Source organism: Ahaetulla prasina, chromosome 3 (genome assembly GCF_028640845.1).
Source record: "Ahaetulla prasina isolate Xishuangbanna chromosome 3, ASM2864084v1, whole genome shotgun sequence".
Lineage (NCBI taxonomy): Eukaryota > Metazoa > Chordata > Lepidosauria > Squamata > Colubridae > Ahaetulla > Ahaetulla prasina.
In genome coordinates, this window is record NC_080541.1 from 43,109,681 (window position 1) to 43,137,637 (window position 27,957).

The window sequence follows — 27,957 nt, forward strand, 5'->3', positions numbered from 1 at the left end:
AGAAAGTTTGCTGATTTTTCTGCTTAGCAAAGATTCCAAAATACAGTATTCTTCTCCTCTTAACTCCTATGCAGCTGCTGCCAAAAGTTTGGAAAATTTCTCTTAGTGTGTGAATTGTTTTGTTGAGTTTTCCTCTCCCTTTCTATGATATAGCAGATTTTAGTAATTTACATTTGAGGTATCATTTCCTCTGCCTATAAAATTTTACAAGCAAACACAAACAATATTATTTCTTATGGCTTTTTTTTAAAAAAAATCTTCTGAAATAAATATTCCATCAAAGACACTTTTATGTCTCAGAGTGGCCAGTCTCAAATGTCTTGCCTGCTATCATGTTCAAACCTGGGGCACGATTCATTTTTACAGTAGATTTTCTCAATCACAGTTACTAATCAGATTAGTACTGCTTTTGCATCTGACAAGTCATTAAGGAAGTTGTGTGGAAAACCAGCCATTGTTTTTAACTGTCTGTCTTTGAAATTTGCTTTCTAAAAATAATTAATGGTAAGCTAGGCTACCCCTATGGAGTCAACTACCGAGGAAATATGAGGCCCTTTCTCTCCACTCCCCACCTCAATTATACTATATTCTGAATAAAGAACAAACAGCAGTGAGAGAATTCTAATATTCAGGCAGACCAGCTGCAAACCATCATCTTTTGCCAATATCACTTGCTTCCTGTTCTTTGTTGCTCTCAGGTGTTCATACATTTCACTTCTGTTCAACATTTTACTGTTGAAAAGCCACCTAAGATTCTTCTTAAGGAATGTTTCCAGCAATACCTAGCTATTTCTATGGCACATTGAAAAAGTGATTTGAAAAAGCCCCATCATTATCAGTGTGTACTGTCATTGCCATTGTTTTATTCCAACTAGAGACAGATATGCACAAGTTTAAAACCGTCATTCCACTCTTTCTGCTATTTGAACAAGATGACAGGTGTGCGTGCATAGCTAGCTTTCGAAAAGAACATCCTCCACCGAAATAATATAAAAGCTGGTGGTTTTATTCTACTGCTCCCTCCTCCCACAATTCACTTGTTTGTTTGATGCCAGTACAACACAAGGCCTTTTAAATCAGAGCAACTCGACTGTGAGAGGAAGGAGGAAAGCTCATAGCTTCCAAAATATTTTATGGTGAAGCTTAAAAATTAATGGAGAGAAAAATATTACCAGAGTGGAAGAATGCTATTCTGCACAGTGTGGAGCATTAACTCCGCCAAAGATAGAAATTAAGCAAAAGATCTGCAGAGCTGTGGAGAAAGCTGGAGGATTGTAGAAATGTTGGTGTTGTGGCCGCCGGCCTCTCCAGCAGCCAAATCAGAAGAGGAGAAGGCGGGGAGTCAGGGTCAGCATCAAGGCAACCTGAGAGCTCCAAGGGGGAAGAGGGGATGGAGCTGGCAGAAAGAGAGAGAGAGAGGCAGATCCTCAGCCCTCAGATGGAGAGTCAACACCTCCAGGTCTGGAGGTGGTTGATGAAGAAGAGGAGGAACAGCTGGGTCCAGTGCCTGATGCACGGCTACAAAGAAGGCAGAGAAGAGGAGAGAGGGTGGAAAGCCATGGGCTGATCCTTGGGAAGGAAGAGCCACCGCTACTAGCGAGGCCCCACCCGAGCTCTGGGAATAAAAGGCAGGGGGCGGAGATATAAAGATGTGGCAGACAACTGTTCATCTTCCGGCCAGCCAGACTTGTCAGCCTGAGAGAGAAACTTTTTGCCAGAGCTGCCGGCACGCCTAATAAAGGAATTTTTTGAGTTCACTTCAGAAGGTTTGTCATGTTTGGGGAGCTGGATCAGAACAGTTAGACTTCACTTAGTAGATGAACCACATCCCACGTGACATCCAGACATTTCTAAATCCCTCAAATCAATAATTTTATTGGTGAATTTTTTTCAGATGCAGAAAGAAACCCAAGAAAGAAGCCTTAATTACACTTTAGACACAGTAAAACATTGTATTGTACATTTGGATGCCAAATGGTTTTTATCAAAGCACTCTATAGTAGAACCATTCTTGTAAAGAAATTCTGTATGATTGGATCATAATAAAGTGTTCATTTCATATTTTTTCTGATAGAATTATAAAATCATCATGTTGGAAAGGTCCTTGAAGGTCCTCTAGACCAACCGCCCTCCCCGCCCAAGGTCCTCATTCCAACCCAGATAAAAGGCTATCAACCTTTACCTTAAAATCTCTAGTGATGAAGCATCCATGACTCCAAGAAGCACATTGTTTCTCTTGTCCCTCTTTTCTTCACTTCCTGTAACCTATGACCTTTTCAAACATGTGAGAGTTGATTAATTAATTGACTTTTGCACAAAATTGTTATTTGTTTTGTACCCAAAGGTCCCAAAGTCGAGATTTTTAGACTACAGAAATAAATGCAATACCAGTGCAGATGCTCAGTTCCATGAAAAAAAACAATATGGGAGAAGTTTACCCCAAAAAGAGAAAAGGACAATCACTGCTGGTGTAAAACCCATTTCCCTCCGAAACTGATACCTGACTGTATTGAACAAATGACCCACTGAAATGAACTACAGATAGAAGCAGTGGTGGGATTCAGCCAATTCGCACCACTTCAGGAGAACCAGTTGTTAACTTTCTGAGCAGTTTGGTAAACTGATGATTGGAAGGAATCATTAGGGCAGAGAACCGGTTGTTAATTTACTTGAATCTCACCACTGGATAGAAGGAAGGAAAAGCATGAACTGTCTGCTACGGAAAAATGACATCATATAGAAACTGTGTATAACTGCTACAATTGACCATATCCACTGCACGTTAAAAGGTCCGGCTCAACACAGCTAATGATACAATTGCTTAGTCCAGGCATTTTCTGATAAAAGTCCTTGCATCAAACTTGCAAGTATAAGCAAAATCATTCCGAGGACATGGACAGGTTGCTGGGGCGACTGAATGCCACCACATGTTTATTGGACCCGTGTCCCTCCTGGTTGGTGCTGGCCACCCGGGAGGTTACACGAGGCTGGCTCCAGGGGATTGTTAACGCTTCTCTGAGGGAGGGTGTTGTTCCCACCGCCTTGAAAGAGGCGGTGGTGAGACCCCTCCTCAAGAAGCCTTCCCTGGACCCAGCTGTTTTGAGTAACTATCGTCCAGTCTCCAACCTTCGCTTTGTGGCGAAGGTTGTTGAGAGTGTGGTGGCACACCAGTTACCCCGGTACCTGGATGAATCTGTCTATCTAGACCCGTTCCAGTCCGGTTTCCGACCCGGGTACAGCACTGAGACAGCTTTGGTCGCATTGGTGGATGACCTCTGGAGGGCCCGGGATAGAGGTTATTCCTCTGCCCTGGTTCTCCTTGATCTCTCAGCGGCTTTTGATACCATCGACCATGGTATCCTGCTGCGACGGTTGGGGGGATTGGGTGTGGGAGGCACCGTGTTTCGGTGGTTCTCATCCTATCTCTCCGACCGATCGCAGACGGTGTTGGCAGGGGGGCAGAGGTCGACCTCGAGGCGCCTCCTTTGTGGGGTGCCACAGGGGTCGGTTCTCTCGCCTCTCCTGTTCAACATCTATATGAAGCCGCTGGGCGAGGTCATCAGTGGTTTTGGGGTGAGTTATCAACTGTACGCGGATGACACCCAGCTGTACATTTCCACCCCTGACCACCCCAATGAAGCTGTTGAAGTGTTGTCTCGGTGTGTGGAGGCCGTACGGGTCTGGATGGGGAGAAACAGGCTCAAGCTCAACCCCTCCAAGACTGAGTGGCTGTGGATGCCGGCATCCCGGTACAGTCAGCTGCAACCGCAGCTGACTGTTGGAGGCGAATCATTGGCCCCAATGGAGAGGGTGCGCAATTTGGGGGTTCTCCTGGATGGACGGTTGTCCTTTGAAGATCATTTGGCGACCGTCTCCAGGAGAGCTTTTTACCAGGTTCGCCTGGTCCGCCAGTTGCGCCCCTTTCTAGACCGGGATGCCTTATGCACGGTCACTCATGCCCTCGTCACTTCTCGCCTGGACTACTGTAACGCTCTCTACATGGGGCTCCCCTTGGGGTGCACCCGGAGACTTCAGTTAGTTCAGAATGCAGCCGCGGGTGATAGAGGAGCCACTCGTGGCTCCCATATCACACCGATCCGCCGCAGGCAGCACTGGCTACCTGTGGTTTTCTGACTGCACTTCAAGGTGTTGGTTACCACCTTTAAAGCGCTCCATGGCATAGGACCGGGATATCTTCGGGACCGCCTTCTGTTACCACATGCCTCCCACCGACCGGTACGCTCTCATAGAGAGGGCCTCCTCAGGGTGCCGTCAGCCAGACAATGCAGGCTGGCGACCCCCAGGGGGAGAGCCTTCTCTGTGGGGGCACCTACCCTCTGGAATGAGCTTCCCCCAGGACTTCGACAACTTCCAGACCTCCGGACTTTTCGCCGCGAGCTTAAAACATATCTATTCTTTCGAGCAGGACTGGCTTAATAGGGTTTTAAATATGGATTTTATTGGGGTTTATTTTATATTTTGTATTGTATTTTAAATTTAGGCTATTGGAATAAGTTTTTTATAATATTGTTTTTATTGAATGTATTGTCTTTATTTTATCTGCCTGTTCACCGCCCTGAGTCCTCCGGGAGAAGGGCGGTATACAAATTAAATTATTATTATTATTATTATTATTCCAGTAAGTGTTTGTTATAACTAAATTCTGAGTGATCTTTTTTCTACAAAGTACTTTTTTACAATACCAGAGCTTTTTAGATATTCTGGTGAGTACAAACTACTCAATAAATGAATAAATCATTGTTCCTTCCTGCGTGCATCAACTTTTTAAAAAATAAATAAATAAGGGAGAAGAATAAATGTTAAAAGAAGCTTCAGTCAGCAAGTCAGTTTTATCTTTGCTTGTACAATACAGATATTGTATAGCACTAGATATGGACACCAATTCTCATCATAAGTTGATAGCCAATGGTATTTTTCAAACCAATTATAATGTTTTTGTTTATTTTGATATGTTACAGGTAATCCTTAACTTACAACAGTTCATTTAGTGACCAATTGAAGTTGCACACCAAAGTAGCACACACACACACCAAAAATGCAGGCAGGATCCACTGAAAGAAACAGATTAAAATTAGATTTGCAAGAAAAATGTTGGAAGAGAAACCAGTCAATGACTTTGGGCCAGTCACACTCTCTCAGCCTAACCCACTTCAAAAGGCTGCAGTGGTAAAATAGGAGGAGGAAAACTCATTAGGTATATTCACTGCCTTTCGTTACCCACAAAGTAACCTAATAAATAAAATAAAGTAAAATAAAATGGCAACAATTATAAAGTGAAGAGCAGAACACCAGACACTAGACGGTAACTAAATTATTCTGGATATAAAGGGGGAAAAAAGACAAAAGTCTGAGAAAAAATATTTTATTTTATTTTATTTATTTTATTTTTTCATATTTTTATACCGCCCTATCTCCCTAGGGACTCAGGGCAGTTTACAGGCAGATAAAAATACATATAAATACAAAATAAAACAACAATTAAAAAACTTATTCCAAATAGCCAAATAATTAAAAATAACTGTATACATATTAAAACCCCTTAAAACCAATTTAAATTTAAAATTTTAAATCTAAAATCTAGTCCCGTCCCGCGCAGTTAAATAGATGGGTTTTAAGCTCGCGGCGAAAGGTTCGGAGGTTCGGAAGTTGACGAAGTCCTGGGGGAAGCTCGTTCCAAAGGGTGGGAGCCCCCACAGAGAAGGCCCTTCCCCTGGGTGTCGCCAGACGGCACTGCCTAGCCGACGGCACCCTGAGGAGTCCCTCTCTGTGAGAGCGCACGGGTCGGTGAGAGGTATTCGGTAGCAGCAGACGGTCCCGTAAGTAGCCCGGCCCTATGCCATGGAGCGCTTTGAAGATCATTACCAAAACCTTGAAGCGCACCCGGAAGACCACAGGCAGCCAGTGCAGTCTGCGCAGGAGAGGTGTTACGTGGGAGCCCCGAGGGGCTCCCTCTATCACCCGCGCAGCTGCATTCTGAACTACCTGGAGTCTCCGGGTGCTCCTCAAGGGGAGCCCCATGTACAGAGCATTGCGGTAGTCCAGACAAGACGTCACGAGAGCGTGAGTGACCGTGCATAGGGCATCCTGGTCTAGAAAGGGGCGCAACTGGCGAACCAGGCGAACCTGGTAAAAAGCTCTCCTGGAGATGGCCGTCAAATGATCTTCAAAAGACAGCCGTTCATCCAGGAGAACGCCCAAGTTGCGCACCCTCTCCATTGGGGCCAATGACTCGCCTCCAACAGTCAGCCGCGGACGCAGCTGACTGTACCGGGATGCCGGCATCCACAGCCACTCTGTCTTGGAGGGATTGAGCTTGAGCCTGTTTCTCCCCATCCAGACCCGTATGGCCTCCAGACACCAGGACAGCACTTCGATGGCTTCGTTGGGGTGGCCCAGTGTGGAAAAGTACAGCTGAGTATCATCAGCGTACAGTTGGTACCTCACACCGAAGCCACTGATGATCTCACCCAACGGCTTCATATAGATGTTGAACAGAAGGGGCGAGAAAATCGACCCCTGTGGCACCCCACAAGTGAGGTGCCTCGGGGCCGACCACTGCCCCCCTGTCAACACCGTCTGCGACCGATCGGAGAGGTAGGAGGAGAACCACCGATAAACAGTGCCTCCCACTCCCAACCCCTCCAACCGGTGCAGCAGGATACCATGGTCGATGGTATCAAAAGCCGCTGAGAGATCTAAAAGGACCAAGGCAGAGGAACAACCCCTGTCCCTGGCCCTCCATAGATCATCAACCAACGCGACCAAAGCCGTCTCAGTGCTGTATCCGGGCCGGAAACTGGACTTGAATGGGTCTAGATAGACAGTTTCATCCAGGTGCCGGGGAAATTGACATGCCACCACACTCTCTACAACCTTCGCCACGAAGCGAAGGTTGGAGACCGGACGATAATTACCTAAAACAGCTGGGTCCAGGGAAGGCTTCTTGAGGAAGGGCCTTACCACCGCCTCTTTCAAGGCAGCCGGAAAGACTCCCTCCAACAAAGAAGCATTCGTAATCCCCTGGAGCCAGCCTCGTGTCACCTCCTGAGTGGCCAGTACCAGTCAGGAGGGGCACGGGTCCAGTAAACACGTGGTGACGTTCAGCCTACCCAGCAGCCTGTCCATGTCCTCGGGAGCCACAGGGTCAAACTCATCCCAGACAACCTCCACAAGACTGCCCTCAGCCATCTCATCTGGATCCACCCAATTTTGGTCCAGACTGTCCCGAAGCTGAACGATTTTATCGTATAGATAACCGTTAAACTCCTCAGCACGTCCCTGCAACGGGTCATCCCGCTCCCCCTGGTGAAGGAGGGAGCGAGTCGCCCGAAACAGGGCAGCCAGGCGGTTATCTGCCAGGCGGTTATCTGCCGACACAATGAGGGACGAGACGTAGCAACGTCTCGCTTCCCTCAGTGCCACTAGGTAGGCCCTATTATAGGACCTAACTAGTGTCCAATCAGCCTCCGAACGACTGGACCTCCAAGAACTCTCTAGGCGTCTTCTCCGGCGTTTCATCCCCCTCAGCTCCTCGGAGAACCAAGGAGCCGGTTGGGATCTACACCGGGTCAGAGGCCGCAAAGGCACGACACGGTCTAAGGCCTCAGCCGCGGCCCGTTCCCAGGCCGCGGCTAGTTCCTCAGCCGTGCCGTGAGCCAGACCCTCAGGAAACGGCCCAAGCTCCGTCTGGAACCTCTCCGGATCCATCAGGCGCCTGGGACGGAACCAACGTATCGGTTCCATCTCCCTGCGGTGTTGGGTAGCGGTCAGAAAGTCCAGGCGAAGGAGAGAGTGATCTGACCATGACAAAGGTTCAGTGACTACATCCCTCAAGTCCAGATCCTTCAACCACTGACCAGAGATAAAAATCAAGTCCAGCGTGCCTCCTCCAATGTGAGTAGGGCCATCAACTACTTGAGTCAGGTCCAAGGCCGTCATGGAAGCCATGAACTCCCGAGCTGCTGTCGATGATGTGCTGGAAGATGGCAAGTTAAAGTCTCCCATGACTATAAGTCTGGGGGTCTCCACTGCCACCCCAGCAAGCACCTCCAGGAGCTCGGGCAGGTCAGCTGTCACGCAGCAAGGAGCCAGGTACGCGACAAACAAACCCATCTGACACCTATGACCCCATCTCACAAAGAGGGATTCACACCTGGCAATCTGAGGTACAGTGGTCTCCCTCGGCTCTAGACTCTCTCTAATAACAACCCCCACCCCCCCACCCCTACCCTGAGCCCTCGGCTGATGGAATGCATGGAAACCCGGTGGGCACATTTCCACAAGGGGCACACCCCCTTCCGTGTCCAACCAGGTTTCCGTAATGCCTATAAGATCCGCAGCGCCCCCCTGAATAAGATCATGTATTAGGGGGGGCCTTATTGACCACGGATCGTGCGTTGCACAACATAAGCCGAAGGCCCCGGCTCTGAGGGTCTTGACCATCCGGGAAATGGGAAAAATCAGGGGGATCGGGGCGCGCGATCACCTGCAAACATTGAGCACGCATCCCCACAAAATGATACGATCCCCCCTTCCGCCATATCTGCCCCTCCCACTTACCATGCAAATAGAACCACCCTCACCAGAAGGAACGCAATCCCCCCCCCATAACCTCCGAACCCATTAAATGACCGCCGTGAGCACACGCAAGGACTGGCTCCCCTTCCGATGGGCTACCCCCAACACCCACCCTAACCCTCCCACCCCTTAAAAACGCCCTATCTAAAAAAAACCAAAGGCTCTTTCTCTTCGCATGCCACCTCTGTGGGTCCCAAGACCCGTCATTGAGGCCGGCCCTTGGTAATGAAGCGGGCCATTCCTGCGAGGCAGGGGCACCCCGCAGGCGCAAGAGTTCAACGGCTGAATATCGCATAAATAAATATATTTATAAATATATATTTATAAATATACGACAAGTTTAGATAATTAAGAATTCATTAACCTTTAAAACCAACTATCTGGTAAACAGTATATACGTGTGTGTGTGTGTGTGTGTGTGTGTGTGTGTGTGTGTGTGTGCAAAGATAGTGAGATTCTCGGTACCATTATTGGAAACATTAAACACACCACACGACACATTTCTTTGTTAAGAGAAAAAAGTGTTCTACTGTCATTTGTGAGTGAACAGTGTATTTCTCGTCCTACATAACACAAAACATTGTTCTGGGAATTGCAGTGTAATTACAACTCATTACACAGTGTAATTGTAGCCTCAATGCATCTCAGTATCTTTAGAGCATGCAATGCAAGGCTAGCATGAGACAGGCACAAAGTGAACAGCCTGCAGTTCAGATATCACGACTCTGGAATCTGAGAAATAAAATATCTATTTTGGGTCTTTTAGAGTTCTGGGAAATATACTGATTGTGTTGAGTCTAGAGACTAGAAAATTCCAAAGACCACTCTAATTCCCTTCTCCAGTGGTGGGATTCAGCCGGTTCTCTCCGGATCACGTGAAGCTGCGACTGCAGATGGCTCTGTCCACCTGCCCAGACATAATGTGCGACTATTGTGCATGCTCAGAGGTTGCACGTCCTCGTTTTGCTCACACATACACGCACTCTCTCTCTCATAAACACATTTGTGAACTGGTAGGGAAGGTAAGTGAATCCCATCTATGCCCTTCCCTATATGCTTCTGTCCTCCATCAGTCTGATTCTGTTTCATGGAAACAACACTGTTGACTATAAGTGGTTGTCCACTAGGGTTCCATGATCCCTCTTGCAATTACTGCTTTTGAGCCAGGTTGTACCTTTGGTTTTTCCTGTCTAAGTGTAAAATCTATAACTTACTTCATGTTTACTTTCTTTTTTCAAAAAAAAAAACAACCTAGTAAAAATGCATTAGAAATGGATAGTAGAAGGAAATCAAGGCAGGCTAAGAACGGAAGATGAAATCATCCGCTATAAAATAACAGGAAAAATTCATAATAATTTGGTTTAAATCAGTTTTGAAAGCAATGGTGCCCTTCCTGATTCATCCAAGAGATGACTGGATATTTCCCACCATGGCAGTTCCTGGCCTCCTCCTGTTGTGATGATCAGATTTTGTGCAATTTGGAATTTTGTGCGATTTGGAATACTTGTATTAAGGCAATTTAAAAGTTTCAAAATACACTGAATCGCATTTTATGTAAGAGATGCCTAATCATAAATGTCAGTTAGGAATTTTTTTCCCTTAACTATTTCTGTGTTTAACTAAAAAGCTAAAGTTGATTCCACGGTGAATGCAACCAGCAGAAACAATGCTTCCATGCCATATGCTCAAACTTCACCCATATAATGTGACTGGAAATTTGGAAAGGCCAACCCAAACAATGTTCTACATGCTGTTCAGGGAATTATTTCTCACAACTGTGCCCTACCTGGCTGTTGTGTTCGGTGTTATATAACTGAATAAGTAATCCTGAAAGCAAGGTCAGTTCCACTGGCAGTCTGGATAAACATTCATCTCAAATTAGGGAACAAGAGAGATTTTCCTTACGGCAGCTCCTTTGCCAGGAAAAAAAAAAAGATTAGTTTGCATATAACTGGGTGAACATTCAATTTTCTTTGTAAATTAAAATTCCCCAAGGATCTGCTTTAATGCCTATTTGGGATAATTGAAGCAGCTATATTTCATATCCTGTGTCACTGTCTAGGCTCTGGCCATAGTCCTGTTATTACAGACCCTGTAAATCCTTAAGCATGGAGGGCAAGTGAGGACACATGGCTACTGTCTCCCAGCATTGACAGGAAGGTCTGATAACAAAGAGAATCTGCATGATTAATTGTCCTCACTGTTAGAAAGTTTCTCTTTAATTCCAGGTTGCTTCTCTCCTTGATTAGTTTCCCTCCCTTGTCTTGCCTTCTGGTGCTTTAGAAAATAAGTTGACCCCTCTTCTTTGTAGCAGTCCCTCAAGTACTGGAATACTGCCATCATATCATCTCTAGTCCTTCTTTTCTCTAGACTGGCCATACCTAATTTCTGCAACTGTTCTCATGTTTTTGTCTCCAAGCCTTTAATCATCTTAGTTGCTCTTGTTTGCACTTTTTGCAAAGTTTCAACATCTTTTTTGTAATGTGGTGACCAAAACTGAATGCCGTATTCCAGTTTCTTACTAAGGTTTTATAAAGTGAATATTTCACATGATCTTGACTCTGTCCCTCTGTTTATGCAATCAAGGATTGTATTAGTTTTTTTGGGTTGCTGCTGACACTGCTGACTCATGTTTAAGTGATTGTCCACTAGGACTCCAAGGTCCCTTTCACAGTTACTGTTTTTGAGCCGTGTTTCATCTCATCTGTACTTTGGTTTTTCCTGCCTAGGTGTAAATTAAAACCTTGCTTTTCTCCATATTAAATTGCATGTTGGATAGGGCCCAATGTTCAAGTCTGTCAATTGGATCCTGAGCTTGTCTTCTGGGATGTTGGCTATTCCTACCAGCTTAGTGCTGCAAATTTGATTGGTCCCCCTTCTATTCCCTCATCTAAGTCATTAACTAACTCATCTAAGATTATCTTAGAACTGCCTCGGAGCATGTCATGGACTAGGTCTAACTTGACGTTTATTCCTAATCAGGAGCTACCAATATTGCAATAGTGTCAACATACCTGTGCAAAAACTGTAGCTAGTAGTAAGTTTTGAATCATACAACCCTTCACCTTCAAGAATTGCAATGTAGGTCTATGAAAGCCAACTGCAATTGTAAATACATCTATTTTCATTGAATCATATATACGTACTATACTTCCTCTCATCTTACTCTTGTTATCTTAATTACCCATAAAGTAATTGGTTAGTAACTTATGTTTAAAAATATATAGTCCCATTCACGCCAGGAAAAAGAAAAAGAAACAAATCCAGGATTTAGAGTACAACACATTAAAAGGGGGAAGAGAGATACATATAGTATGAATAACCGGTGCACAGAAGAACTCAACGCCTTAACCATTCAGAATGAACTTTGACCTTCCAGTGATCACTCTTTAGTACTTAAGTCTTCATAAATTTCCATCCTTTATAGAGTGTTTTTGATGGCAGACAATTCTTTGCTGAAAGTTAAGTGCTCTTTTATATGATCATATAAAGCAGGCTTTGGTTTGAATGGGTACATTACACTGACAAATGTTTATTGGAAAGCCAATTACAGCCTCATAAATCAAGGCCCTCTGACACAAATAGGGTAAACTCACAAGTACCACCAGATGTCACAATTGAGCCCAGCAGGGTAATTCAAATAATAATATAATGGAATTCTGTCCCTCATTCATAGCACTGACAGTAGTCAAAACAGGAAGAAATAGTTTATTATCTTTCATTTAACTTATTAAAATACTTGTTGCAGGATGTCATGGCCAACCTGGAGTTGAGTGGAAAAGGGGGAATGCATTTGTTTTCAATTTGCAGATAGATTAAAATGACAAGGTCAAGCACAATCCACTGGCAGATTGGCAGCTAAATTTTAAAGTGGACACTATTGTGTGCATGCAGCTGAGTAAAATCTCTGAACTCTTTTACCATTTTAATTTTGCAAAGGGCAACTTATATTTGAAATGCAACAGTTAATGATATGCATGTTCATGTTACTGTTTAAGTAGATTGATATTAATTGAAAATGATCAATAAACGTTAGAATGTCCTTTTTAAACACACCTAACCAGTACAACCTTGGGTTTATATACTGTTTATTTGCAAGAAATGCTTGTAAATTTTACTGTGCTGTATTTATCTGTATCTAGTTCTAATAAATGAGCCCTCATGTGGTGAAATCACGGAATTACAGTACATGGCAGAAAACCTATCTTTGAATTGAATGGACTAAACCACAGATAGCTTTTAAAATACTTTAATGATTCTGAGGAATCTTCCATCCTGATGAGTATAAGAGAAAACTTTGTTCCTTTCACTAAATTCATTTTTGTGATAATCATAAAGCAGCCAATAGGGGGAGAGAAAAAAAATTCCTGCTGCAAGCTAGATCGTTATTGAATAACAGTTTATTAAATAAATAAGAGTGGGCTTGGTTCAAAATAACTTGTAAATCATACAATATTTTTGTTACACATTTTATTTTATTCAAATACAAAGTTCCAAAAAAATCCAAAAGAAGACCAAAAAAACAAACCAGAAAGCAACCAAAACATTAAAAAGGTGCATCAGAAAAAACACATACATACATATTATTCCCAGTCTAATTGAATACTTATTAATACAATACTACATTAGTTCAGCATTAGTTCCCATCTCTTGTGAAACATTTACATTTTGTAAATCATATAATATAGTAGATTTTGACACATGGTAGGCAAAACTAAATAAATGCTATTATGGCTTTAACATACAAAACTTCTTGAATTCCTAAAGCAGGGGTGTCAAACTCAAGGCTTGCAGGCCGGATCCGGCTCACAGGGTATTTAGATCTGGCCCGCAGGGCTACCCTGGAAACAGTAAAGGATCAGCCTGCACTGCTCCTGCCAGCAAAAACGGAGCCCAGACAGCCGTGATCAGCTCCCTGGCCCTCATTTTTGGCCTTGATGGCCTCCTGCAGCCCTCTGCCAGTGAAAACGAGCTCCGTTTTCACTGGCAGAGGGCTGAAGGATGTGGTGGCCAAAAATGGGTCCCAGGAGTGTGCACAGCCCCCCACCACCACCAAGCTCTGTTTTCACTGGCAGAGGGCTGCAGGTGGCAGAGGGCTTCGTTGCAGCCAAAAATGGGGCCGGGGGGGGCCCCACATGCAGCCACCCCAGGCTCTATTCTTGCTGGCAGAGGGCTAGCAAAACAAGCTGAAAACAAAACAAAACGAGAAATGTTTCCCCTTTTGCATTTGATCATGCAAAAGGGGACAGCAAAGAAGAAAGGGAAAGAGGAAAGAAAAAGAAGGAAAGATGGTAAGAGAGCAAGGAAGGAAAAATAAGGAAAGAGGGGAAGGAAGAAGAAAGGAGAATGAAGAGGGAAGAAAAAAGAAGAAATGGAAGAAAGGAAGGAAGGAAGGAAGGAAGGAAGGAAGGAAGGAAGGAAGGAAGGAAGGAAGGAAGGAAGGAAGGAAGGAAGGAAGGAAGGAAAGAAGGAAATTATAATGAGTGAGGGAGGGTCTGAAGGAAGTCCCGTCTCAGCACTTGACCACCACAGGTGCTGCTCACAAGAGTAACATTGAGCTAGCCATGCCCACTCTGGTCATGCCCATGCCGGTCACGTCTACTCCAATCATGCCCACCCAGGTCACACCCACCCTGGGCCCCCAAGGTCAAACACAACCCTGATGTGGCCCTCAATGAAATCGAGTTTGAGATCCCTTTCCTAGAGGAAGTCATAGATCAGTCTTTTATAATCTTTTTTTTTTCATTCAGGACCCCTTCCCATTTTTGTGGAAGACTCAAAAGAGATTTTGTTTGTGAGGATTATATTTATCTATTTTTACTGTAAAAAATTAAAAATGATGCATAAGCTAACACTACCACTTGTCATGTTTCTTGATAGGATTTTAAAATTGTACTATTTTTCAACATAGGCAGGCAAATAATGATTTTGTGGTCCCTGAAAGGGTCTTGGGGCCATTCAAGAGCCCTAGGTCCATATGTTAGACCTCAACTTAGTCCTTGACATATGACCGCAATTAGCCCCAAATTGCTAATTAAGACAGTTGTTAAATGAATTTTGCCCCATGTTATGACCTTTCTTATCACAGTTGTTAAGTGAATCACTGTACTTGTAAAGTTAGTAACACAGTTGTTAAATGAATCTGGCTTCCCCACTGACTTTGCTTGTCAGAAGGTGATCACATGACCTGAGGCACATCATAAATATGACTCTGTTGCCAAGCGTCTGAATTTGGAACATGTGACCATGAGGATGTTGCAATGGTCGTAAGTGTGAAAAATGGTCATAAGTCACTTTTTCAGTGCCATTTTTAGTGATCACTAAATAAACTGCTGTTATATCAAGGACGATCTGTACTCATTCTTTCAGACTTCACATTAAAAGGCAAATATTACTAGTGACAATATTAAAAGGACTATGTACTATCCTCCCATTATTTACTGATTAAATTAATATTTTTCATAGCTCAATGAAGAATGGATAATATTTCCTTCTTTTTCTCCATAACAAGGATAGTCAGCTGAGAATGAGGGAAAAGATTTGGTGAAAACAAATTGATGACAAACACACTGATCCTACCTGAATGTCAAGGAGCAAAATAGGTTTGAATCAGGGGTGAAATTCAGCAGGTTCTGACAGGTTCTGGAGAACTGGTAGCAGAAATTTTGAGCAGTTTGGAGAATCGGCAAATACCACCTCTGGCTGGCCCCAGAGTGGGATGGGAATGGAGATTTTGCAGTATCCTTCCCCTGTCTTGCCCACCATGCTCACCAAGCCATGCCTACAGAACCGGTAGTAAAAAAAATTGGATTTCACCACTGGTTTGAATGTCTTGAAAATCAGACTTTTAAACACTGCTCCAAGCTTTGTTATAAAATGTATACTGTATATTTCAGTCTTAGTTTATATACACTAGTGGCCAAAATTGTGGAAACCTTTTGGGAAAAGTGCATTTTTGAAGTTTGATGGCTAATAACATCATTTTATTGATTTTGTCTCTTCACTCCAAATAACACTGTCCCATTGTTCCTATGTCCAGGTAACATGTTTTAGCCCAGTTTAGTCTTTTCTACTTTTGCTTGAGAGATAAAAGTGACTTTTTTCATGGAATTCTAGATTTTAGGCCAAATTCCTGCCGTCTGCGCCGAACAGTCCTTGCACTCAATTTCACATTGCATTGAGCCATTCCATCTTGTATACACCCAGATGATTTTCTTCTCTCACATAGGCACAATCTCTTAATTATTCTATCATCACTTGCTGTTGTGCACCTTTTCCTGCGTTTACCAGTGTGATTTTGTAGTGACTGAGTTTCATTATACCTCTTCAAAAACTTAGAAATGCCCCCTTTAGCAATTTTTCTTCTAATTTTTTATAACTGTAATCTTGTTCACTTAATAATACTATTTTACATCACTTTCTGGGTGACCAGTCAACTCTTTGCACCATTACTTTAATTTTATTACATTTTACAAGCTTACTAAATGAAAGAATACAAAAAAAAACACCCAACCAACATGATAGCGATCACATAACACACTGATAAATGTCCTCCTCTCAGCTTCAATACATGACATTAATAACTGAATCCTACTGTGATCTGATTGGTTCATAGCCAAAACAAGATGACACCTGATTGGCTCTCTAAACTCTCATGCTCGTTGGCTACAATCAGATGAAGGAAAGCTACCTTATATCAACCTAAGCAAATTGTGCTTCCTTTTTCTGGTTATTTGACTATAACTTTTTATAGAATACAGATAATTGAACAGACTTTGCTGCAGTACATTCTTGATTAAATTATCTTTCCATTGATATATAATTTGATGGTACTACTCCAAAAAAAACCTCAAAAATACACTTTTCCCAAAAGGTTTCCACCATTTTGGTCACTACTGTATGTACAAGTAAGACTATTAGGTCAGGGTTGCAAAAGTTAGTGGAAGCAGAAAATTAAAAGTTTTCAAAATGATACATATTTTTGAGGACCAAATCTAGCATCCTTTATTGTATCAGAAATTTACTAAATCTGCAGGGCTCTTCTCTTTCTACTTCTAGTCCATCAACTTCATCTTGTGTGCAATAAATATTAGGATGAAAATGAATATAATATATACTAAGAGAAATAATACCTAATATTAGGAAGATCACAGCTGCAATAATCAATGTTGACAAATATATTTTTTCATCAAGCAATGATTTCCAGTACCCACATATGCACAGTATAATTACAGTTACAATTATTCGAAAAACATAATAAACACTCTGGACAATTGCTGTGTTTTCTCCCTTGATATTAAAAAAGGTAAATATGAGAATGATTGCCACAATCATTCTGTAAACAGATTCTGTTGCTTTGGATTTACAAAATTCAGTGTTTTGCTTTATCACCCAGCTTAGATTCCCAAACCAAAGAAAAATTAGCAGAACAATAGAACCTATAATACTCAACATTGAGAGTAAGACAATGGTAAGTATCCAAGAAGTTAATGTCATGAGTTTATAGAAAAGATATATAAATTTGCAAAATACCCCACTAAATTCATTTTTATCAGGCAGAGATTTTCGCAAAACTATCTGATAGTTCACTGTTGCACAGGAAATGCTGCAGAAAGACAAAGCGATGGAAACATCTTTAAAAGAAAGCAAAAATAGAGAGGATTAGTTCAGGCCAAAAATATTAAACACTTTTTTAAAAAAAAGATGGATAACATAGAATCATGAACAACTTAGTCTAAAATTTCTACTAATCAACTTGCACTAATGGAACATCTTCCAAAGGGAATAGATATTCAGCCATAATTCATGTTGCCTTGATCTGAGGATTGGCATTTATGATTATTAAAATTTATGTGCAACCTTCCAGGATGACAATATTCCCAAAGCAGTTTATAGCCGATATAAAAGTAAAAGCAAAAACAAAATAAACGGAGCTAACTTTCAAAATCAGTCTTTAGATGCTTCTCTACCTGAAATAAAGCAGAGGGAAACTAAGAATTAGCTACCAGGCCAATAATCTCCTTCTGCACAGGTACCCAAATTGGTGGAAGTGTTTAGTCCAGATAAAGTCTTTTTAAAATTGACCAAGGTTTTATATTATATTTAATACTTAATTACACAAGTATTGAAATACTTAAATACTTTAATTCCTTTCAAAGGTAGTAATTGATTACACTTTGCAAACCTTAATCTTCATTACACTTTGCAAACCTTTACCTTCATTGTAATATTGCAGAAAACTATTTTTACATAAGTACACCCTATTTTTGCATTTTTTAATACAGATTAGACTTACATTGAGAAAAAGTAGAATCGTCAGATACCATCACAATGTGGATCTGAAGGATAAGCTGGGGAGTACTTTCCAAGAAGGCTTTAAATAGCTGAAGCATACTTATATCAGCCATTGCACTGAAGCATAAGTTGCAGTTGGTGGAACTGTTTGATATAAATGCAGCCTGATATCCATGTTTTAATGTGAAATAGTATCTATAATGAGAAAAAAAAACCTCTCTTTAAAGTAAAAAGCTAGACATATAGAGAATTAGACATAGATCAATCTTCCATTTCACCACTCCTCCCTGCCAAACCCCAAACATTTTATTAAAAGGAAGATGATATTTGCTTGATGCTGAAAGCTGAATAAAAAATACTGCTTTTATTGATATAAATCACCAACAGATGGCAATACTGAGGTGCTAGATAGAAGATCAGATATGTTGTTTAGGATCTTTTCTTCCCCTTCAAAAGGTAGGAACTTACTGGGAGCGGGGGAACAACTCCTGTATTGCTACTGTTTGTGAAATGACAGCTTCCAGGAAGTATTTAACTGTCTGCTTTAAACAGTGGTCTGTGAGTACATTTTTTTATATATATATTTAAAAGTTTTTTATTTTCCATAATAATTCCCACAATTTGACCAGTTGTGAGTACATTTTTGACTGCTGAAGGAGTCCTTTCAATTGATTCCAACCATCCACACATATACTTTGATGCATCTTGCATCACAAGACCTGAGACTCAAATTTTTGGTTTTACAATCCAACTACTAGAAGCACATTGTCCCCCTTTCCCCGTTGGGATATGAACAGGGTAATATAATTCCTCCTGCATACAAAAGAGCCTTCATTTATTGGTAATGGCAGACTGAAATTATTTCTGTCAAATAATTCTCATCTATTATGTACAGCATAGGGAAGCCGTGTGATGCAAAGTACTCAGCATGTACATGTTTACTTGGAAAATATGCCTGAATTCTTTATATATTAATATTGAAAGTAGGACTCGAAGCAGCTTAACATTCTGATTAATTTTTAGCATAGGTGAATTTTCAAAGCTGAAAAGGTACTAAGCATATGCTACCATTTTCCATAGTACCATGAGACCAGGAACATTCCCCAGTTGTCTAAGTATCCTTGAGGCTAAGAAATAATATCCTCCAGAATAAAACTTAAAACAAATAAATTAGTTTAATGAAAAGAAGGACTAGGGGAGACATGATAGCAGTGTTCCAATATCTTAGGGGCTGCCACAAAGAAGAGGGAGTCAAATTATTCTCCAAAGCACCTGAGGGCAGGACAAGAAGCAATGAGTGGAAACTAATCAAGGAGAGAAGCAACTTGGAACTAAGGAGAAATTTCCTGACAGTTAGAACAATTAATCAGTGGAACAACTTGTCTCTAGAAGTTGTGAACACTCCAACACTGGAAGTTTTTAAGAAAATGTTGGATAACCATTTGCCTGAAGTGGTGTAGCAGTGTTGGGTTGTCCCCGGTTTACCCCGGTTCGGGCATACCGGTAGTGGCAGTGACGGGAGGGTCTGCCCACCCACCCAGACATCATCAAAAATGCTCTGCGAATACACACAAGTTTCTGCGCATACACAGAAGTGCCACACACTTGCAAAGTGAGCACATGCATCCGCGTGCTACCGATAGCGAACCGGTAGCACCGGGATTTGAAACCCACTACTGTGGTGTAGAGTTTCCTGCCTAAGCAGGGGGTTGGAGTAGAACAGTGGTGGGCTGCCCACCCGCCCAGACATCATCATAGACGATCTGCACATGCCCAGAAGCTTGTGCATACCCCATTGCGAACCGGTAATAAAGGTAAGTAGAACCCGCCCCTGGACTAGAACATCTCCAAGGTCCCTTCCAACTCTGTTATTCTATTCTAATATATTAAATATTTGAAGACAGATTAATTCTTGTCTCCTATACAACTTTTATAGGTGGCTCAGGGGCTAGGATGTTGAGCTTGTCGATCAAAAGGTCGGCAGCTCAGCGGTTCGAATCCCGAGTGCTGCCATGTAACAGGGTGAGCTCCCGTTACTTGTCCCAGCTTCTGCCAACCTAGCAGTTTCGAAAGCACGTAAAAATGCAAGTAGAAAAAATAGGGACCACCTTTGGTGGGAAAGTAACAGCGTTCCATGTGCCTTTGGTGTTGAGTCATGCTGGCCACATGACCATGGAGACATCTTTGGACAGCGCTGGCTCTTCAGCTTTGAAACGGAGATGAGCACCGCCCCCTAGAGTCGGCAATGACTAGCATGTATGTGCAAGGGGAACCTTTATCTTTACCTTATACAACTTTTGTGATTCACATCTTGAGTATTTAGTATTGGGAGCTACAGAAATTATTTATATTGTCAAATTATATCATATCAAGGGATTAGAACTGAATGACAAAACAGTAGTTTTGCAGTGTGTTCCAATAACTCTTTGCCATTATTTCACGATTTTCTCTTAGAACAGTAATTCCATACCTCTAGTCCGTTGCTATGCTGCTATAACCTAGATCAATTTTAGAAATACACCTCATTGAAGTCAATCAGTTACTCCCAGTTTTCTTTTTCATCGGGGTATAATATAATTATCATATACTTATATGGAAGGTTCTATAAGTTCAATATATGCAAATCCTGAAAGTTTTAAGTTTTATACAACTGTATCTGCTTCTAGAAGAATGCAGTCAAAAGATACTTTCCTCTTGCTCTCTAATTCCAAATCTGCTCCAGAGGATTAGAATTCTCCAGACCAAATTTGGGAAAACAGGAGTGCAGGAAGAAATGGAAAATATTCATATATTCACCCACAAGACTCTATGTATTCCAAAATATTTGAAAACTGAGAACATTTGACCATGAGAATGTTGTTTACATTCTAGTCAATTCATTTTTAAATTCTTAGAGCAGTAAGACCCGTTCAGAATTCGCCAACTTGTTTGCATGGCATCAGAATGAAAAATGCTGCTTTGCTCTGTAGTTATAAGTCCAAAAAAAGAATGGTTGTGGTTGCTAAACCAAGTCAGAATAATTTAAAAATTCAAGTGTTTTCTGCAATGGTAGCAATGGTAGAAATCATAAATCTGTTCTGCTCTCATCATAGAAGATTGGGTTTGCTAATAAATTTATTTTCATAAGGTAATTCCTTTGCTGTTGCTTGATAACACTGTGATATATTGTGTATACATACATTCTGGTTATTGCATCTCTAAGTTAGATGAAAATTGTGTTTCATTTCTATTTGCAATGCACAATAGGAAGGTTGGGTTTTCTTCCAAAAAGATTAAAAAAAATATGCACACATGAAACATACAGCTGTTGACTGCAGAGTATTAGAACAGAACAGAACAGAACAGAACAGAACAGAACAGAACAGAACAGAACAGAACAGAACAGTATAGAATAGAATAGAATAGAATAGAATAGATTTTTTTTATTGGCCAAGTGTGATTGGACACAAAAGGAATTTGTCTTCGTGCATATGCTGTCAGCGTACATAAAAGAAAAGATACATTCATCAAGAATTCTAAGGTACAACACTTAATGATAGTCATAGGGTACAAATAATCAATCAGCTTATTATGGTTGCTAATGACTTTAATGGTCTGTTATTAGATGGAATGGCTTCTTTTCTCATATGTGCTGGATGTTTGTCTGATTGCCAATAGAGAAACCATAGATTTAGGTCTGATCTCTGAGGCTTCGTCAACTCCCCGACCTCCGGACTTTCCGCCGCGAGCTGAAGACTCTTTTATTCCATCGTGCAGGGCTAGTTTTAACATGATTTTAAATTTTAAATGGGGTTTTATTTCTTTTAAATTTTATGCCACATATTGAATTAGTTTTTTAAATGGTTTTTAACTTTTGTTATATGTGTTTTTTATTGGCTGTAAACCGCCCTGAGTCCTTCGGGAGAAGGGCGGTATAAAAATCTAATAAATCTAATCTAATCTAATCTAATCTCTGCATCAGAATCTGCTGGTGTGCTAGTACTATCAAGAGCTCCCAGCTATTATGCAGGCAGCAGGATTTATTTATAAATTAAATAAGGATAAATTTATTTATTTATTAGGCATCCTTCCAAGAAGAAAGCTTTTGCATCATAGATAGAAACAATGGAGAAACCAACTACTATATAAAGTAGGAATGAGAGCATTACATCAGCATAGGGGCCTTTCCTCCATTCACATACTTTAATACATAGGGGCCGGTTTAGCTCTGCCTGGTAAGGCCTGTTATTAAGAACACAAAGCCTGCAATTACTGCAGGTTCGAGCCCAGCCCAAGGTTGACTCAGCCTTCCATCCTTTATAAGGTAGGTAAAATGAGGACCCAGATTGTTGGGGGGGCAATAAGTTGACTTTGTAAATATATACAAATAGAATGAGACTATTGCCCTATACATTGTAAGCCGCCCTGAGTCTTCGGAGAAGGCGGTATAAAAATCTAATAAATCTAATCTAATCTAATCTAATCTCTGCATCAGAATCTGCTGGTGTGCTAGTACTATCAAGAGCTCCCAGCTATTATGCAGGCAGCAGGATTTATTTATAAATTAAATAAGGATAAATTTATTTATTTATTAGGCATCCTTCCAAGAAGAAAGCTTTTGCATCATAGATAGAAACAATGGAGAAACCAACTACTATATAAAGTAGGAATGAGAGCATTACATCAGCATAGGGGCCTTTCCTCCATTCACATACTTTAATACATAGGGGCCGGTTTAGCTCTGCCTGGTAAGGCCTGTTATTAAGAACACAAAGCCTGCAATTACTGCAGGTTCGAGCCCGGCCCAAGGTTGACTCAGCCTTCCATCCTTTATAAGGTAGGTAAAATGAGGACCCAGATTGTTGGGGGGGCAATAAGTTGACTTTGTAAATATATACAAATAGAATGAGACTATTGCCCTATACATTGTAAGCCGCCCTGAGTCTTCGGAGAAGGGCGGGGTATAAATGTAAACAAAAACAAACAAAAAAAACTATGTAATTCCCAGCAATGACCAGCTTTTCATTGTTTTAATCAGTCCAAAAACAGCTGCACTATTGAGTTAAATGCCTTTCATCATACAGAAAAATAGGCTATAGTATCTCTTTGCAGCTGCCAGAGTGTTGACTGTATATTTTATGACATTTCAACAATTGGCTTTAATTAACAATGTTCAGAAATGCAGTTCTTACTCTCCCTGAACATTTCTAGAATGGAGAGGTAGAAGTGAAGAGGCAACACCAGATAAAAACAGATAAAGACAATTTAATCTGAAATGCTATATTGCACCAGATGAAAGTGCCTTTTTCCTCCACCTTAGAAAATAATGTTCCTTCAACAGAAAATATTACCAAAAAGCAAGAATGCAGCTTTGAAATAATATCAAGGAACTGATTCCTGTTCCTTTGAGAATGCCTCCAGTGCAGGCAGAAAGGTAAGTCTATCGTCTGTCAAGATAACACTGCTTTCTTACGTTATATGGACATGTATTTATCCTTCAGAATAACCATGCAGGATATTTTTTTAATAAAACAATCAAGAACATTAACCATCTGGTTCTAGTATCTAAGCACTGTGACATCCAAAAAAATAAGTCAAGTAAATCAGGTTGTTATACCATTCATTCATTCATTCATTCATTCATTCATTCATTCATTCATTCATATAAGCCTGTTATTTTCCAGACTGTGTTGTAGTCACACTGACTACTTTACAGAATTGCTGATGAATTCACAGCTTAGAAATTACTTTTGGACTTTGCCTTACACTGAATCTCATAAAGTAATGTATTTATTGTACCTTTTAGGGAGAAGTTGATGAGTTACATTTGATTCTATTTCTTGAAAGCTAGATAAATATAAATTGCCTTATAGATATTGTCCTTTAAAATTTTTATCAGCTTACACAATAGGTCATAGGTGTCAAACTCAATCGCATCACAGGCCGGATCATGACGTACCATGACATTTTTTGCCTTTGCAGAGCCGGGGTGGGCGTAGCCTGTGCATGACATATCTGGCCCATTGGCTGCTAGCTTGACAGGCCTGGAATAGGTCAACTCTAATATCTATGGAGATATCAGTCATCCAAGTTATGGTTGTCCCAAAGGTGCTTTTTCAGGAGGCAAGTGGACTTGCTCATTTTTCTTTGAAGACGTTTCGCTTCTCATCCAAGAAGCTTCTTCAACTCTGACTGGATGGTCAGACGCCATTCCAGAGGCCGTCTGTTCCTCACCATCCAGTCAGAGCTGAAAAAGCTTCTTGGATGAAAAGCGAAAAGTCTTCAAAGAAAAATGACAAAGTCCAGTTGCCTCCTTAAAAAGCACCTTTGGGTGAACTCTAATAAGAATAATGTAAGAACTAGATGGATAATAATTAAAACAAAATGAAAGAAATGAAAAAAATGTGTGATTTTATGGTCTTCAAGATACTTCGGACTTACAGATTTCTAATACTGCATAGTAACAGCTAATATCCTCTATTTGTATATTAGTGCAACAAACACTTTTGTCTTCCACTGTAACCTATTTTATTAGCCCTTTGATTCTTTTCTGCACATAACGCATAGAAGACAGTTACCTTTAAGCAAAGAAACCAGCTGAAACAGATTAGCTTTGCCTCCACACTTTGGGAAATCAAGCATATCTTCTTCATTTTGAGCCCCAAGGCAGATCATTGTCTTGGATGTCAAACTGAAGTGACAAATGTATTGTGCCTCCTTTACGCAAATCTACTATAAACTCAGTGAAACAATTATTTATAGAAACCTGGTTTGTACAGGTAGTTTGAAATGTGAGAAAAAAATTCAGCAAGCAGTCACATTATGTGTTAATATCATCACTGCCTATAAAAATTCATTTAATGCCCTTATACCGGTGGTGGTATTTAGCCAGTTCTATCCATTTAGGGTGAATCAGTAGCGGCAGCTGCAGAAAGCTCCACCCACCTTTCCGGACATCATCACGTCCTGTTTTTTATGCTCTGCACATGTGCGGAAGGCCCTGCACATGCGCGGAGGTGACACGTGCGCTCACATTTGCGAACCAGTAGCGAAGATAAGTGAATTCCACCCCTTCCTTATACATATAGTATGTCTGCTCTAAATTAAAATTTGGCATTTACCTTGTAAATAATCCACCATATAAAGAATGTAGTAGATAAAACGTCCAAGCAAGCTTTTCAGTCTCATCTTCTTTAAACCAGGTAAAACTGAAAAACTGAATAATTATTGATGAAAATAGTCCTGTGGACAGTATTAGGATACCTTTCAAGTACTTGCCTTCACACAAAAAGTTCTTTGCCGTCCAGAGATCTGTGCCAATATCAGATGTATAAACCACAAGCCCAAAAAGAATAATTAAAAAATCTACTTTAGTAAAGCTTTTTTGTTGTTTTTCACAACTGACCACTTCATTGCAGGTAAAACAATTCAAAATGTTTTTCTTAGTAGAATGAAACATGGGGGTTTATGTTGGTCAAAACAGCCGGTTAAACTAAAAAGTCAGGTCCACAAGTGTATTATGAAATGTGTTTGACCACTAAGTAGTCATTAAGAAAGTAACCGCATGCAGTTTAAAATATGCTGGTAAGGTTAATGTTTCCTTATGAGCCCTGAAAAGAAAAAATAATTAGTAACTAAGTAATTCAGAGGTTTATAAAAAAACAAATTATCAATGTCAATAAGTATAAAAGAGCAAGTTGTGTAATGAAAGTTTATGACGATGTGTAATCCTGTGCATGTTTTAACTGAGTTCAAGAAGGTATTTCCTCAGGAGGAATACACTAACTGAATAGAAGAAAAAAGAAACATTGGAGACTTTTTAAAGCCCCTGTAGAAATCTTTTTTTTTTTTACTTCTCATAATTTCCTAAGGCATTTCAGCACTTGGTTATATAATTTTATACAAAAGCCTCTACATTCTGTATAGAAATAAAAAGGGATTCCAGATTAAAAATAAAACGCATATTATAGAACACACATGCTGCTGGAAGACAATATATTTCTCACACAAGCTGGGCATTTCCTCCAAGTAAGATACGTTATGTGGAAAGGGCCATAAATACCAGTACTTCATTCTTCATTGCAACTTACAATACTCCCTACTTCTTTATACTATCTGCCTTACCCTTTTCTTAGAAGAATAGAACCCTCTAACCCTGCCTGACATTATTTAACTTGAGTGCTAACAATTGCATTAAAATGTATGCTCTAATAAATCTATTTAATTGTTCAGTACTATAAAACCAGTTGTTTTTACTGCAATTGCCAGGCAGAAGAGAGTTGGTCTGGGGTAATATCAATAGCACTTAGACTTATATACCGCTTCACAGTGCTTTTACACCTTCTCTAAGCGGTTTACAGAGTCAGTATATTGCCTCCAACAATCTGGGTCCTCATTTTACCCACATCAGAAGGATGGAAGGCTGAGCCAACCTTGAGCCTGGTGAGATTCGAACTGCCAAATTGCAGGCAGCCAGCAGGCAGCAGAAGTAGCCTGAAGTAGTGTATTCTAACCAATGCGCCACTCTTATGGTAATGGTTAAAGCACCATGCTAAAAACTAGGAGACTGGAAAGCAAGAAGCCAACTTGATAAACCTGGTTTGGTCTGGTTTATCTCTCTCAGCCCTTATAAGAACACAATAACAAATCATTTCTGAAAATCTTGCCAAGATAGTCTAGATAGTTGCCTAAAGTCAGGACTGATCTGTAGCCACACACAAACAAAATTCACACAGAAAGGAATTGGATAAATCTCTGCCTTCTTGACTTAAACATTCTTTGAAAAGAGATTGTCACTTCTACCTTTCAAGACTTTAGTCTGCTAGGTAAATTGACTCCGTGGTATTCTAAATCAAGCAAATAAAAACTCCTTGCAAGGGTCCTCATGCCACTATGTTGCTTATTGACTAATTATAGTTAATATTGAGTAAAATATAAGAAATTGCCACTTTGAAAGTAAATTATTATATGCTATTTCTATCTATCTTGCATGTCATTCCAGAAATGTTGAAAGTGAAATCAACAGTTGGAGAAAAGAATCCAAGAAAAAAGAATGTTTGTGGATATTTACACTTCCATCTAGAATTATGTAATTCTGGGGTTAACATTTATTTAAAATCAATATGAAGATTCCACAGAGAAAAATAAAAATTCATCAGGAATCAAGCAAATATACATTGTTGGCCTTTGATATAAACATAAATAAATATTCTGGATAACATAAATGTAATTTTCCTTTTGGTCAATTAATACTTTTCTTCACCTGACTTAAACTCAATGAAGTCAATTAATTAAACCTTTTAATAGTATAAAATGTTTTCTATACTGTCACAACATAAATTCTTTAGCTACCACCGAGGGAGTTAATTAATCTCAACAATACTGTAATAAAAAAGTTTTACCTTAAAACTTGCCAGATAGATATACATTTTCAGTAGAAAACTCTATATCCTGGGTAGAAAAAAACGTTTTGTGTGGTTGGACTTTGTAGTCTACACCGAGAAGAGGTTTGGGTGTGGGCAAAATATAAAGTAAACTGCTTTCATCCACAAGCCATGTGATACTTTAGACAAGATGGGCGGCACACAAATCTAAATAAATAATAAATCTTCTATTATTTGGATACAGTGGCTAAGGAATCAGCCTTGAAACCAGGAGACTGCAAGTTTTAGTTCCGCCTTAAATACTAAGCCAGCTGACCCTTTACCAGTCACACCCACCCACATAGTCTCTCATATCTAGGAAGGAAGTAATGGAAAACAACTTCTGAAAACTGCAGGAATTAATCCAGGCAGTTGTCAAGAGTCAACACCGACTCAAAGATACCATATATTTTTTTGGCACTAATCATTCCTTTAACTGAATTATTATGTTAATCATTTTATCTGATTCCAAGTATGATAACTTAATAACAGAATAACAGAAGGGAACTTTTGTTATTGTCCAACCCCCTGCTCAAGCAGGAAACTATATTGTTTCAGACAAATGGTTGTCCAATCTCTTCTTTAAAACCTCCAGTGTTGGAGCACCCACAACTTCTGGAGGCAAGTCATTCCACTGATTAATTGTTTTCACGGTCAAGAAATT

General features: G+C 40.6%; 1 protein-coding gene across 2 annotated transcripts; it reads right to left on the reverse strand.

Annotated features, from left to right (window-relative positions):
* Positions 1-13,044: 13,044 nt before the first annotated feature.
* On the reverse strand, positions 13,045-27,406 carry XKR9 (XK related 9). Of its 2 annotated transcripts, XM_058176795.1 has the most exons (4): positions 27,273-27,382; positions 24,993-25,481; positions 17,894-18,087; positions 17,446-17,567 (listed from the first exon to the last, which is right to left on the reverse strand). In XM_058176795.1, the coding sequence occupies exons 2-4, from the start codon at positions 25,328-25,330 to the stop codon at positions 17,545-17,547; spliced, it is 555 nt and encodes a 184-aa protein (XP_058032778.1). In that variant the 5' UTR covers positions 25,331-25,481; positions 27,273-27,382; the 3' UTR covers positions 17,446-17,544. The 2 variants fall into 2 exon arrangements, with proteins under 2 accessions (XP_058032777.1, XP_058032778.1); XM_058176794.1 differs by lacking the exons at positions 17,446-17,567; positions 24,993-25,481 and adding an exon at positions 13,045-17,231 and having other exon boundaries at positions 27,273-27,406.
* Positions 27,407-27,957: the final 551 nt, after the last annotated feature.